At 52.3% G+C, this 14,638-nt stretch overlaps 1 protein-coding gene across 1 annotated transcript; it reads left to right on the top strand.

The window, feature by feature from the left end:
* The first annotated feature begins 6,532 nt into the window (after positions 1 to 6,532).
* ACTA1 (actin alpha 1, skeletal muscle) lies at positions 6,533 to 8,952 on the top strand. Its single transcript, XM_081233839.1, has 7 exons — positions 6,533 to 6,551; positions 7,327 to 7,467; positions 7,573 to 7,897; positions 7,983 to 8,144; positions 8,246 to 8,437; positions 8,524 to 8,705; positions 8,805 to 8,952. Exons 2-7 carry the CDS (start codon positions 7,339 to 7,341, stop codon positions 8,946 to 8,948), a joined length of 1,134 nt encoding a protein of 377 aa, XP_081089965.1. The 5' UTR covers positions 6,533 to 6,551; positions 7,327 to 7,338; the 3' UTR covers positions 8,949 to 8,952.
* Positions 8,953 to 14,638: the final 5,686 nt, after the last annotated feature.

Below are 14,638 nucleotides of genomic sequence, written 5' to 3'. Positions count from 1 at the left end.
GTTTGTCCTGACCAGTGTTGTCACTCAGTTTTTATCGGGCTTTAAATAAAGACGGAGTTGCTGGCATATTCAGGCTTTGGTCCAGTTGAATCCTCACTAAACAACTTGCTCCAACAGCTGAAAAGGTCAGGAGTTAAATATGGTGAAGAGAGTCCGGTTCCCGGCTTCACAAAGTGCAGCTCTCGCGCGCTCTCCCCTGCAGGCTCCAGACCCCGCCTCTGAGCATGTGTGGATGGATGGGTTCACGGAGGAGCTGCTCTCAGCAGCCACTAAAGCAAGGAAATGGGCAGCCCCACCTCTGTCTGCAGCGCGAGTGTTGGGACAGCGTGGGTCGCAGTTAGGGATATCCTGAAGGGCACTAGGGGAAGTTAGGTAGAGGAACTTGTCAGACGGCATAAGAAGTGGTTGAATTCTTGTGTTAGAAGACTTTGGTTTTACAGGGCCCTACGGTTCTCACCTGTGAGATCCTGTCAGGTGATACTGTGACAGGGACACAGGACCCTGCCACCTTCATGCGCTGCCACAAAGCCAGTTATCCCCGTGTGGCGAAAGCCAGTCTGACGATGACCCCGGCCCGTGGACCACGAGGATGTGAAGTTGCCGTTCTCACAGCAGGATGGATAGTTGTCTCATTTTGAGGGAGAAAAAGGCTCTCTCTTCTATCCCTGTTAGAGATGGTAGCCGTAGCTCCAAAACGGTTGGGTTTCTTAAATATTATTTTAACAGTAATAGTGAAACTAAGGCCTAAGACATTGAGTAATTTTTTCTTCTAAATTTAAAAAATTTATTGCACAACGAGGTCTTCTTCATTAAAGAATGACTGATTTTTATATAAACTGAGTAGTTGACAATGACAAAGTGTAAAGGTGCTGTAAAGGTGAGCATGTTTACTAGGAAAGAGAAGGTGTACTGACTTGAAAAAGGTTTTCTTCACTCCTGTCTTTGAACGCTGCTTGAAAAGTCACAGCTTGTGGCCCCAATTAAATCCAACAGGAAGGTTGGGGGTTTGATCGTGAGCAACAGGCTTTGTGTGTGGCTGTGTCTTAGGAACTTGTGGATGTGTTGAGGATTAAGACAGAATTTGAGAATCACAGCAAGAGACAGTGCTGGAATTCTTGGTGAGGTGGAAGGCGACTGATGCCCTCTGTTTTAGGGATTTCATTTCTGAAGAAAACTTTTTAGAAATCGGGTTGTGCTGCTTTTTTTACTTTGAGGTCTGAATCGTGTTTTTCTCACAGCTTCACCCTCCAGGTGTAGGGGGCTGTTGGGAATCGGTGTGAAGCACACTTCTCGAGGTGACTGGGCCTGAAGGAGAGCCACGCCAAGGTGACCACAGCCTCGCTCCCCATGCACGTGTGCATTTTGAGGCTAATAGCTACGAAAGTATTAGTGTAGCCCACCTACCTGTTCCTGGAGACTTTATTCAAGGAACGCTTCTAAAGAAAACAGCTTTCTATATTCCTACATAAAATTCACTCATTAAATACCAAGTATATGTTTTAGATATAATCTTGTATAATTCTAAAATTTAAAAAGTACTGTAGAAAATGTGAAACCTATTAAGAAAAAAGAAGTGCGTGGAGGAAAATAAGCCCCTGCAATCCCACCAGCCAGAAATAACTTCAGTTACCATTTTGAAATATATCCTAGATTGTACATGCATCAGTATTTGGACTGTGCGTGTGTTACATTTTGTAACCTGCTTATTTTGATGTGAGGTATTTTGAGCATTTCTCTGTATCTTTAATCTGGTATTTCTCAACCTTTTTTTTTAACATCTTTATTGGAGTATAATTGCTTTACAACGGTGTGTTAGTTTCTGCTTTATAACAAAGTGAATCAGTTATACATATACATATGTCCCCATATCTCTTCCCTCTTGCATCTGCCTCCCACCCTCCCTATCCCATCCCCCTAGGTGGTCACAAAGCGCCGAGCTGATCTCCCTGTGCTATGCAGCTGCTTCCCACTAGCTATCTATTTTACGTTTGATAGCGTATATATATGTCCACGCCACTCTCTCACTTCGTCCCAGCTTACCCTTCCCCCTCCCTGTGTCCTCAAGTCCATTCTCTAGTAGGTCTGCATCTTTATTCCCGTCCTGCCCCTAGGTTCTTTATAACCTTTTTTTTTTCTTAGATTCCATATATATGTGTTAGCATACAGTATTTGTTTTTCTCTTTGACTTAACTTCACTCTGTATGACAGACTCTAGGTCCATCCACCTCACTACAAATAACTCAATTTTGTTTCTTTTTATGGCTGAGTAATATTCCATTGTATATATGTGCCACATCTTCTTTATCCATTCATCTGTCAACCTTCCTTTTCATTATCACTCCTCCTAAGGAGACTTCTTAAGACAATTTTCTTTGATCACTCTGCTCCCTTCACCCCCTCTGAAAGTTTAATACCACAAATATATTGTATATCTTTTTATGTACCACAGCCTTTAGAGCCATGCATCACTGTAATATCTAAGATTTTTTTTAACCCCCTAAGAACCAACTTTTCCCCCTTCAAGAATGCATGTCGGGCTTCCCTGGTGGCACAGTGGTTGAGAGTCCGCCTGCCGATGCAGGGAACACGGGTTCGTGCCCCGGTCCGGGAGGATCCCACATGCCACGGAGTGGCTGGGCCCGTGAGCCATGGCCGCTGAGCCTGCGCGTCCCGAGCCTGTGCTCCGCAACGGGAGAGGCCACAGCAGTGAGAGGCCCGCATACCGCAAAAAAAAAAAAAGAATGCATGTCTTCAGTATTCTTCAAGGTACAATTTTTTTTAATGACTCCCTGACACTTTACCATACGGCTGGATCATAATTTAACAGGTCTCTCTCTCTTCTTAACAGGCTTAAAAACAGTTGGGTTAATGGTTTGGGGTTGGGTTGGGTTGGGGTTTTGTCTTTTTTTTTTTTTCTTACCGTAATACTGGAATAAACCTTTGTACAAAAATCTTTGTTCATTCCAGATACATTTCAAATGACACCGACTCTTCCTGTTCAGTTAGTGATGACGTTGATAAGCGGTCAGTGAACCGTTCTGATGATTTTTAGTGTCCTTTGCTCACCTCCCCGCTCTGACCTCCTCCAAACACTTAGAAGAAAGGTACTGTACCATTTATTGTTTCTTGTGTTCCAGGCACTTACCTAGTTTCAAACTTCAAATCAGTCTTAAGGAGTAGGTGGTATCCTCAGCTGAGTGTCTCTGGAAGACACCGGCCCCAGGCCACATAGCCCATCAGAGGGGCGGGTACACCCAGATGTGCTTTACCGAAGTGCAGGCGTTTTTAACTAGTTCATTATGGCTGGCCTGGTGGGCTGGGGTGGGGACGAGGGGAGTGGAGGGGTAGGAGAGGGGGAGGAGGCCAAAGGCAGCCTGGGATGGAATCATTAGTCCCTTAGAGATGCCAAAGCAGAGTGAGTCCCAGTCTGAGAAAACCAGTAGAAGATCGAAGTCCTCTCTTCCTGCCTGCCACGGTCAGCTGGACATTTTTGGATGTGTGGCTTGGGAGGGCAGTGAGTTGGTTTTTTCCTTTACCTTCCTGCTCACTGGAACACTTCGGACTCTGTGCCTTGCCAGGCAGCCCCCCTCCCTGTTCTTTTTGAGATGACAGAGGATGGCTGCACATGGAGCCATGGCTTCATTTAAGATGTCTTTGGCCCTTCACTGGAAGAGATCCCTCGAGGATCTGTTATGTTCCAGAACATACCAAGTGTTGGAGGAGGTTAAAGGGACATAGAAAGCAGCCCCAAGCACTCCTAGGGAAGGGTGGGTCTCTCAAGCCCCTGTGTTTCCCAGGACGTGCTGTCTGGCTCATGGAGCCTTGGTTTGCTTCTTTTTAAAGCTAGTGCAAATAGTACCTGCCTCATGTACCTCCAGGCAGTTACAGGATTCATGGAACAACACAAAAACATGTGAAGCACTTTACAGATTCGTGTCTAAATAGGTAGGAAACACAGTAGAAGGCTTAGACTGCTTGAGATTGGGGACCACAGATATGTGAGGAGCTGAGGGGATGCGGCTGGATTGGGTGTGAGCACAGTGGCTGGGCCCTAGCAGAAGGGCCTGTCAGAGGATCGAGCTAAGGCTGCCCCCGAAAACTTAGAAGCAGGAGCTCTGTGTCGAGCATACCCTGCATGGCTGACCTTTCCTCAGGGTGTCTTTCAAAAGGCTGTGTAGGCAGTGACCCACTTACTCAGGCGTGGGGTGCTGGGGTGATCCCCAGAGTGTACATGTATGGAGACGGCCTTCCACCTGCTCCTCAAGGCCATTTATGAACCAATGAGAGCTCAGCAGGACCAGGATGGGCCTGCGGCCGCCCTGTGGTAGCCCTCGGGTACTATTTCAACCCGCACAGGCGTCCCAGCTGGCGTTCCCAAGCCCACCTCCCCAAGGTTTGCTGTACCAGCAGATTTCCTCTAGCTTGTGAGTGCTTGATTCATAGCTTTTCATGTGTGTCTGAATCTAATAGACCCTGAGCTTAGAGAAGCTCGCTATAGGAGAGGAGTTGCACTGAGCAACAGTTCTGGCAAATACAACCTCCTTCCCCTTTAGGATGTCAACCAAATTCTTAGGTATTCAGTAAATGACAGCATACTTCTTCCTACCTTCAAGACCAAAATTTAAGCTATTCCCCTTACACTGTACATAGAGTGCATTTGCCAGTTTTGTTGTCTTTTTTCTAGTGTCGCCACTTCACACTGCCACAGCAGGACACACGGTATCTAAAATGAAATGTAGCTCTGTCCATTATTCATTCATTCTCTAATTTCAGAAACGATATGAAGCCACAGTGGCATTATACTCACTACCGAGGCCCCATACCAACCAAACTCCTTATTTTGTCATTGACTTTGGACATTTTGGGGAAGGGCTGCCATGATGTGGGCTGCGGAGCAGGGTTTCATACACTTCTATATCCCTCCTCAAGAGGACCCACACCTGTCCCGGCTGCTGAGTGCCACCACCAAATGTGAATGGTGGCTATTTTGGGAACACTTCAACGCATCAGAAAAATGAGTGGTTCCATCCTGGCTCACACCGCATCCCTGATGCACCCCTTAAAGCATGTCACTGAGTTCATCACAGAAAATTGTTTCTCCCTGTGCCCTCCACAGCAAGGTTAGAACTGTTCTCATCCGGGAGCGGGGGGTGGGGGGTGGGGGTGAGAAGCGCCAACTGGGTAACCTCCTCTGACCCCCACTCCACCTTACCATAAGTAGATAGATCCAAATCCTTCTAGAAAATTAGAAAGGCATATCCCCATATATCAGCGGTATAAATAGAACCGCTTCAGCAGGCTCTGGTGGACCGGTGACTCTACAAGGTGGATTGGGAAGCGGCCGGCCTTGGCTGGGCATCACCCTCTAAATATAACGATGAGTTTGTTGAGCCTTTGCAGAAGGAAAACGTTTTGCCCATCCTAGAGCGCGACGTCCTTGTCCTCTTTACCGGGAGGAGGGACGGGCGCGGCTTCATCTAGTAAGAACACCGCACCGTTCCCACCTCCAGGTCGTGGGCTGTGACCTTTGCCTTTGGGCCCCAGGAGCGGGGCCCTCAGTGAGCTCCGCCAAGGATGCGGGGGGTAGGGCGCTCCGCGCGGCCCGCCGCACCCCGGAGCGCGCCAGTCACGCCCTGAAATTCACTGCCTTCACAAGCCCCCGAGCGCGCCGCGCGTCCCCGAGGCGGGCAGGTCCAGGGGCCCTGGCTTTGCGCCCGGCGCTGCCACAGCCGCCGCCCGGGCCTGTCCCCGGGAGCCCCGCGCCTCCTCCCCGGCGCTCCGCCCTTGCCTCCCGCCGCTAGCTGTCTGCGCCACGACAGCTGCGCGCCCGCCCGCCGCTGGTGACCCTCTCCGGTGGGGGTGGGGGCCGACGGGTCAGCCCTCTGGATTCGGGGAGCTCGGGGTAGGGGGAGAGACCAGGTTCGCTGGGGAGCCGGCGGGAGGGGTCCCCTGCCTCCCCTGCCCGGGACACGGGTGTGACTGCTCCCCCGGTCCTCTCGGGCCCACCACTTGAACACGGCTTCCTCCTCCCTGGAGCCGCACTTGAGGTTCGGGGGTCTGAACAAAGAACCCGAAGAAGGGGTGAAAGGCGGGGCGCACCTCCCCGAGGCCCAGTGCGCGCCCAGCGGCCGGGGGCGGGGCAGGGCGGCGGCGGACAGGTGCAGCCCGGGGCGCAGGCGCGCTGGCGCACGCCGCGCACTAAGTGACCCTCGCCGCACCCCAGGCCCTCCGCCGGGCAGCTGGGCGGGGTCGGAAGGGACCGACCAGAGGGGAGACGCTCCATATACGGCCCGGCCCGGCGTTACCTGGGCTTGGGCCAGGCCGCTCCTTCTTTGGTCAGCGCGGGGGACCCGGGCGGGGACCCAGGCCGCGAACCGGCCGGGGGAGGGGGCTCTAGTGCCCTACACCCAAATATGGCTCGAGAAGGGAAGCGACATTCCTGCGGGGCGGCGCGGGGGGAGCGCCCGAGGGCTATATAAAACCTGAGCTGGGAGATGAGCGGCCACCGCAGCGCCCGAGCCGGAGAGCAGCAGGTGTAGCCACCCGCCGAGGTAGGCGGGGTCGGGGTGGGGACAGGGGGACGGGGCACCACCGAAAGGAGTCCGGAGAACTCCGGGTAGGGCCCGGCCGACTCACTATATCAGTCCCAGCCGTGCGTCCTCAGTGCGGCGCCTCCGACCCCAGAGCCACGTGCGCTTTAAAGAAGAGACAGGAAACCTTCGTCCTTTGGAAACTTCTCCAAATTTATGCCCAGCCCCGCGGGCTGCTCTCCCTGACACTTAGTTTGTGCCCAAGTAGATGAAAGGTTTTGCTCTAGTCGTCCCCAGGGCAGTTCCGTCCCAACCGAGCCAAAGGACAGCAAGGGCCACTACTCCCCGGCCCGAGGCCCGAGGGCGCCTCGGTTGTGAGTCTGGTGTGTCGTGGGGGTCCGGAATCGGCCATTCGTCCCCGGGTGGAGCGCCCAAGCCCTTCCCACGGCGTCTCCTTTCACCCTCACAGTCGCCCAACGGGCAGGGTTCGCGGACCTTCACCCCCTAGGTGAGACCCCGGAGGTGTGGAGAGGGCAGCGCCTGCAGCCAAGGAAGAGAACCCTCGGGGACAGTGTGCCCTGGGTTCCCGGATGGAGAAACGCTCGGTGTGGTCTCCCCCCAGCGCAGGGCCCGGCAGCGAAGCTCAGCCCGGGTGGCATTGATTGCTTCCCCTTCGGGACGGCGCCGGGCTGGGGGCTGAGTGTGTCCATAGGCCCCGGGGGAGGGAGGGCGCTCAGGATGGTGGGGCCTTCCGCCTGACACGCCGAGCGTCTCCACGGCCTTCCCGACCTTGCAGAAACCAGACACCATGTGTGACGAAGACGAGACCACCGCCCTCGTGTGCGACAATGGCTCCGGCCTGGTGAAAGCCGGCTTCGCCGGCGACGACGCCCCTAGGGCCGTGTTCCCGTCCATCGTGGGCCGCCCTCGCCACCAGGTCAGGCTGCCAGTCCGCGGAGGGAGCCGGGCCGGGTCCCCGCGCAGCCCAGCCCCGCGCCACCCGGAGCCGCGGTAACGAGCGCGTGGTGTCTCCGCTCCGCAGGGCGTTATGGTGGGTATGGGGCAGAAAGACTCCTACGTGGGCGACGAGGCGCAGAGCAAGAGGGGTATCCTGACCCTCAAGTACCCCATTGAGCACGGCATCATCACCAACTGGGACGACATGGAGAAGATCTGGCACCACACCTTCTACAATGAGCTCCGCGTGGCCCCAGAGGAGCACCCCACCCTGCTCACCGAGGCCCCCCTCAACCCCAAGGCCAACCGCGAGAAGATGACCCAGATCATGTTTGAGACCTTCAACGTGCCGGCCATGTACGTGGCCATCCAGGCCGTGTTGTCCCTCTACGCCTCCGGCCGTACCACCGGTGAGTGCCGGGGAGCCACCCCCACCCCGCTTCCCGAGCGCCGGGCACTGAGCCGCCGCTGACCCCCGGCCCCGCCCCCGTGCAGGCATCGTGCTGGACTCGGGCGACGGCGTCACCCACAACGTGCCCATCTATGAGGGCTACGCGCTGCCGCACGCCATCATGCGCCTGGACCTGGCCGGCCGCGACCTCACCGACTACCTGATGAAGATCCTCACCGAGCGCGGCTACTCTTTCGTGACCACAGGTGCGCTGCGCCCCGGGCGCCCCGGGCGGGCGGGCAGGCGGGCGGCGCGCGGGCCCCCGGGCCCCGCGCTGAGGGCTCCTCTCCCGCCCCGCCCCCCGCAGCCGAGCGCGAGATCGTGCGCGACATCAAGGAGAAGCTGTGCTACGTGGCCCTGGACTTCGAGAACGAGATGGCCACGGCCGCCTCCTCCTCCTCCCTGGAGAAGAGCTACGAGCTGCCCGACGGCCAGGTCATCACCATCGGCAACGAGCGCTTCCGCTGCCCGGAGACACTCTTCCAGCCCTCTTTCATCGGTGAGCCCCGAGCGCCCGCCCCTCGGCCCCCGTCCGCCCCCCGGGTCCCCCGCCCGCCCGCTCACGCTCCACCCCGTGGCCCCCAGGCATGGAGTCGGCGGGCATTCACGAGACCACCTACAACAGCATCATGAAGTGCGACATCGACATCAGGAAGGACCTGTATGCCAACAACGTCATGTCGGGCGGCACCACCATGTACCCGGGCATCGCCGACCGCATGCAGAAGGAGATCACCGCGCTGGCCCCCAGCACCATGAAGATCAAGGTGGGCAGCGCCCCCCCCCACGCCCCGCTTCCCCGGCCCGCGAGGGGCTCCGGGCCGCGGCCGCGTCCCTGACGGACTGTCACTGTCACTGTCTTGCAGATCATCGCCCCGCCCGAGCGCAAGTACTCCGTGTGGATCGGCGGCTCCATCCTGGCCTCGCTGTCCACCTTCCAGCAGATGTGGATCACCAAGCAGGAGTACGACGAGGCCGGCCCCTCCATCGTCCACCGCAAATGCTTCTAGACGCCTCACCGACAGCCGCGACTTCTCCCCAGGACGACGAATCCGCTCGCGGCGCAGGCGGCTGACCTCGAGCCACCGCGCGGCAACTGCCCTCCAACCACCTGCGCTGCTGCCGCCGCAAACCGACACTGTTTATAACGTGTACATACATTAACTTATTTACCTCATTTTGTTATTTGTAAAACGAAGACCTGTGGAAGGAAATGGAAAACTTGAAGCATTAAACTCAGCCGTTCTGTTATGCTGCGTAAAGTTGTCTGTCGTGTTTATTTGCGGGGGCGGGGAGCGGCCGGGGTCGGGGAGGAAGAGGGACCCCATCTTCCTCCATCACTTTGCACAATACTCCGAACGAGTGCACGCCTTTCAAGACCGTAAGTTAAGTCTGTCCCTGCTCACGGCTCTCCCCTCTGGCTCAGATCCGTTCCCCAGACTGGCAGGCGCGCCGGGGCCCCACTTGACCTTCGGGCGTGTCCGGCTCTGCACTGCGTTCGGGTCGGCGGCGGCGCTGGGGCCGCGCGCGGGTGGCCAAGGGACGCCGCAGGCAGGGTGCTGACCGTGGTGCTGGGCCCAGGGGCCGCCCCGCAGCGCACTTCCGCTCCTCCCGCGGCGGGCGTGGCCTTACAGAATCCGGGTTCCCTCCGGAATCTGGGATCTAACTGAAAGGGCTTGTGTTCATTTGTAAGGGAAGATCACCACTTCTCTTCCCGATTGGGAAGTCCTTTGCTTCGTACCAGGTGGTGGTGGCATAAAGGAGCGCCCTTTCCAGGGTGGGGCGGGGGAGGAGCGGCGCTGAGGTGGGAGGAGGGCGAGGAAGGACCAAGTGAACGCTCCAAAAGAAGGACAGCGCATCCTAGGCGGGGAAGGGCCCTGGGGGCCGGCCAGCAAGGAAATGCCTGCAGGGAAGGGAGCCCCGATGGTGCTGAAGAAGAGGAGGTAAGCAAGAGGGAAGGAGCAACCCCACTGCACTCCCGCAGTGCCTGAAAGGCACAAAACATAGTAACAGTTTGCATTTCTATGAGAGAACACTGCATCTACATATTTTAAAGTAGCCTAGTGTTTCCCAGTCAAGACTTTCGGGAAAAGTGGTCCCTAAATGAAATAGATTCTGACTCAAAGAAGGTAATACACTCACTCAGAAATAAGTTTATAAGTAGAATTAACAACATAGCTGTGTTATATGCCACTTTGCCATATGTTTATTCCCTCCTGTTATGGCCTACTGAGAAGCTTCCGAAATCATTGAAGCCTCCAAGGTAGGAATACTGCCAAATCCAGATATGAAGAGAATCACCATTCAGTAGAACTTAAGATTTTAATAAAACAAGTATACGATACCAAATCCGCTGAAAACCATGCATTTATCCATCCACCCAGGATGGATAAAGGTTTAAAATGGGCCAGGGCTTCCCTGGTGGCGCAGTGGTTGAGAGTCCACCTGCCGATGCAGGGAACATGGGTTCGTGCCCCGGTCCGGGAAGATTCCACATGCTGCGGAGCGGCTGTGCCCGTGAGCCATGGCCTCTGAGCCTGCATGTCCGGAGCCTGTGCTCCGCAACGGGAGAGGCCACAACAGTGAGAGGCCCGCATACCGCAAAAAAAAAAAAAAAGGGCTAAATTCTAGCCTTTCAGAAGTACCCAGCTTTTATGGATAATAGTACATTTACACAGGCATATTTGAGCAAACAACACACACACAGCCTGAATAATTCGTGTAGCCAACAGCCGGGAAAAAATGTCAGAATTACATGAGTCAGCTAACCAGCATGTTAAATCTTTTTTAACCAAAACCCCAGATCTCTTAATTAGGATTTAAGTAAGATATTTAAGGAGGTAATGACCAATTTCTCCTGTGGTCACTATCATCAAATGCCTGAGAAAAGTTTTCAATATAATCTGTAGCATTTCCTTCTGCCCCAGCTTTGACGTTGTTCTTCTACTGAAAACATGTGCAAAAATTAGGAATTGTGTGGTTTCGCTGGAAGTGTTCCAGATGACCTTTTCTTTTCTGGTTCTTCTCTAAAAAGAAACAAGCATCACACATTTCATTGGTGTTCTGTACCTTTCCTGCTCTCCTTGTGATTATAGGTATTTGGTAAATTGTGTTACCTATATTAGGCCTGAAAGAAGATTTTTGGTGTGCTGTAGTAAAGATTATATATATATAACATATATATTATATATTATGTATATATAATTAATGTATAATTATATGCATATATAATTAATGTATAATTATATGTGTATATAATTATATACATTTTTATATAATTACATATAATTTTATGTGTATATATAAACACACACACACACGTGTATAGAGTGTATATAGTGTGTATAGAGATATACACATGTTTGTGCTGGGTGAGCACAGCACGCAGCAGCTCTAAGTGTGTTTGCAGTATGAAGAAGCGAGAAGCTCCTGTGCGACAGCGGTGTACTTGGCGCTAGAGGGAATAATGTTACGGCTAATTTCCCACTGAAAAGCCATCTCAGGGAATCAATTTTTGGAGCTGTGAGAGAATTGAAAGCAACAACAAAAATGTCCCCACCAAACACTTATATGGTGTGTTTCCTTAGACCTGATAGGTCTTATCAGGGATCTAACTGCAGTTATTTCATTGTCTCAAAAGCTCATTAAATAGCCGTAATTTGTTTTCACACCAAATCTATATTGCTAGTGCCCAGTTGAAGGAAGAAGGGACAAAGAAGAAAATGGGAAGAGAGGATGTGTCAGGATGAAAAAGAAGGATTAGGCTGAGTGGGAAAAATAAAAGGATCTGGGATTGGGGTACAGCCTAGGCTTTATAATTTAAACCTTTGGGAGTTAGAATTAGACCATGGAATACCAGAGTACCTCCCAGCTGTTTAGTCCCCTGAACTGTCACCCCAGATTTGGTAGAACCCTAAGGGGTTAATGAAATATTTTATTGCCCATCTACTATGTGCCAGGGGTACGGAGAAGGCTAAGATGTGGTCCCATTCTGGGAGTTCAGTGTCATGACCCCCGCCATCACCAGGCACTTATGCCTTCACTCCGATCACCGCAAAGCCTGTTGGAGGAGCTGGCTGGGATATCGGATGCTGTGGGTATATGGCTGCTTTGCACTCGCCACCATCAGGCTGGCTTCCCTCCCGCACAGCATTGTCTTCTGACGAGGCTGGACGGTTCCAGAAATCGATTCTTACAGGGAAACGTCCATCACTGTGCTGGAGGAGGCCTGCCCGCCCCTGGCCTTGGGGACACAGACTACTGCTGCCTCTCACCTGGCAGTGCCTCTGCCCTGAGAACAGGAGTCAGAAAGGGCTCGGGCCACAGACCAGCCTTGCCCCCAAGGGCACTCATGTGGCCAGCCCACCTGCCTGCCTTCCTCCCTTTCCTTCTTGCCTCGTTTCTGTCGCTTACATTTCCTCTCTGCCCCGCACTGTCCTTGGAAGTCACCCCCTTTTGCACTGTCACTATGTCACAGTCCTTTTGGGGAGCTCCCACAAGCTGATGTGTCGTGTCTGACCTCAGCTCAGAGAGAAGCCGAGAAGACCTGGTGTGATGGCGCACTGGTGAGGTGGGCAGCATGGCGGGTCCCACGGCTCCGGGTCCACCTGCATCCTTGTCACCCACAGGCAGAGCCACTCCCCCCAGAAGGCCATGGGCTGCACCTTCCAGAAGGGGCACAGACGGCAAAGGCAGCTGGAGGTTAGCTGACGTGAATGAGGAATGGGGGCCCCTCGTTAAGGGTGGCCCTTTCACCGGGTGCAGGAGCCCTGAGCCTTCTGATTGACCCTGCCCCTGCTTGTCAGTTTCTTAAAGGCTTATCCTGATGGAATGGAGCAGGACCCTAAGGGGTCTTCATAGAACAGAAACGCCCCCCTCTATGTCCTCTGCCTGCCTGTTGTCTGTAGAAAAACTTTAGCCAACGAATAAATTTATTCAGAGAAGTGAGAAAATGCAGAAGCAAAGAAAAGCAGTCAAACAAAAATAACAATTATTTAGTCATTAAACAAAGTCAAGGATTTTAGTTCCTCCCCAAGGGTTATAGATAATATTCTGAGCCATATCCTGTGAGCTACCTTGTAGGTATTGAAACTCCCACCAGGTGGAAGAAGTTAACTACATGATGACCAGATTGTAGCCATGACATAAGCTGCCACAATTTCCAGAACTGGCCTCAAAGAAAGGGGAAAAAACTGACCCTGGAACTGAAGGCTCACTCTACTGAAAACAATCAAGCTGACACTGATCAGACCACCCCATGACCAATTTCAAGATGACCGCCAGAGCTGGCTGTGCTGTTGCTGCATGTAGCCCCCTCCCTCTGCCTATTCACCCCTGAAACTCCCCTTTAAAAGCTCTTGCCCTTTGATTGGCAGGGGATAATTGACCTTTGGACATGAGTCCACCTTCTCCCCAGGTTGCCAGCCTCCAGAATAAAGCAAACTTTCCTTTCTACCAACACTTACCTCTCAAATATTAGCTTTCGAGTGATGAGCAGCCGGACCTGAGTTCAGTAGCACTGATGCTGAACAGTTTCTGAGGGTGGTGATTGAGTGAAAGACTGAAATGTGCAAAGGTGATGTTGGTGGTTCTCAGAGCTTCCGTAGAATCAGGATTGCCTTTCCTGTGACAATCATTGGGGTTTCCTAAACCTTATCACCACGTGGAGAGTTCTGGTCACTGGAGATGGACTCGGGAATAGAAGTCTCTCTACATCATGGGCCAAGGGTGGCCGTAGCACCCCTGGATCCTTGTTCACCCATCTTTCCTAGTTTCCTTCATGGGACCTGTATTAAGTTCCTGTAACAAATTACCACAGACTGGGTGGCTTAAAACAACAGGAATTATCTTTTTCCACAGTTCTGGGGGCTAGAACTCCAAAATCAAGGCAGGGTTGTCATCACTTGAGGCCTCTCTCCTTGGCTTGCAGATGCCATCTTGTTCCTGTGTCTGCACGTCCTCTTCCCTCTCTTCATGTCTGTGCCCAAATTCCTCCTTATAGGACAACAGTCATGTTGGATTAAGGCCCTCCCTAAAGACTTTGTTCTAATTACTCCTGTAAAGGCCCTGTCTCCAAATACAGTCACTTTCTGAGGTCCTGGGGGTTAGGACTTCAACCTATGATTTGGGTTGTTGGTGACACAATTCAGCCCACAATAGGGACAACAATTTAACCCACTATAGTAACTAAGAGGCCACTAGTAACAATTCATTTTAATAGTCCATCTCTTATGTTAATATTGTGTCTTATGTTATATGAAGAATTTTCACATACATTAGCTCATTGTATCTTATAAGGTAGCTAGGAGAGGGATTATTACTCTACTTTCATAAATGATAATGGTGAGGCCTCAAGACTGAGTGACTTGCCTAAGTTTATAAACTTAGTTTATAAATTAGTAAAAGTGGCAGAGGAAAGACTTTAACTTGTAACTCTTGACTCTATTCTTTTATTTTCAATTTTGATATACCCTTATATTTTATATACATTTCTTGTAAACAGCATAAGGCTGAATAGTTTTCCCAGCCTGACAATTTTGTCTTTTAATTGAGACACTTTGTCCGTTTATATTCAATGTGATTACTGGCATATTTGGGTTTAAATCTATCATTTTATTTTGTACTATTAGTCCAGCCTGTTCAAAGTCTAAAATTAATCAATACTTTTACTTTCCTTGGACAACACAAGACCCTTAAGGAC

The sequence above is a fragment of the Mesoplodon bidens genome (genome assembly GCF_964165515.1).
Source record: "Mesoplodon bidens genome assembly, chromosome: 1".
Classification (NCBI taxonomy): domain Eukaryota; kingdom Metazoa; phylum Chordata; class Mammalia; order Artiodactyla; family Ziphiidae; genus Mesoplodon; species Mesoplodon bidens.
This window is presented reverse-complemented; position numbering and strand designations above follow the sequence as displayed.

What these genes read in the sequence shown, in the direction of transcription:
- ACTA1 (XM_081233839.1), top strand. Translation starts at nt 7,339, where the DNA reads ATGTGTGACGAAGACGAGACCACCGCCCTCGTGTGCGACAATGGCTCC. An exon ending in CTTCCAGCCCTCTTTCATCG is followed by an intron (nt 8,438 to 8,523) that starts GTGAGCCCCGAG and finishes CGTGGCCCCCAG; the next exon opens with GCATGGAGTCGGCGGGCATT. An exon ending in CCAGCACCATGAAGATCAAG is followed by an intron (nt 8,706 to 8,804) that starts GTGGGCAGCGCC and finishes ACTGTCTTGCAG; the next exon opens with ATCATCGCCCCGCCCGAGCG.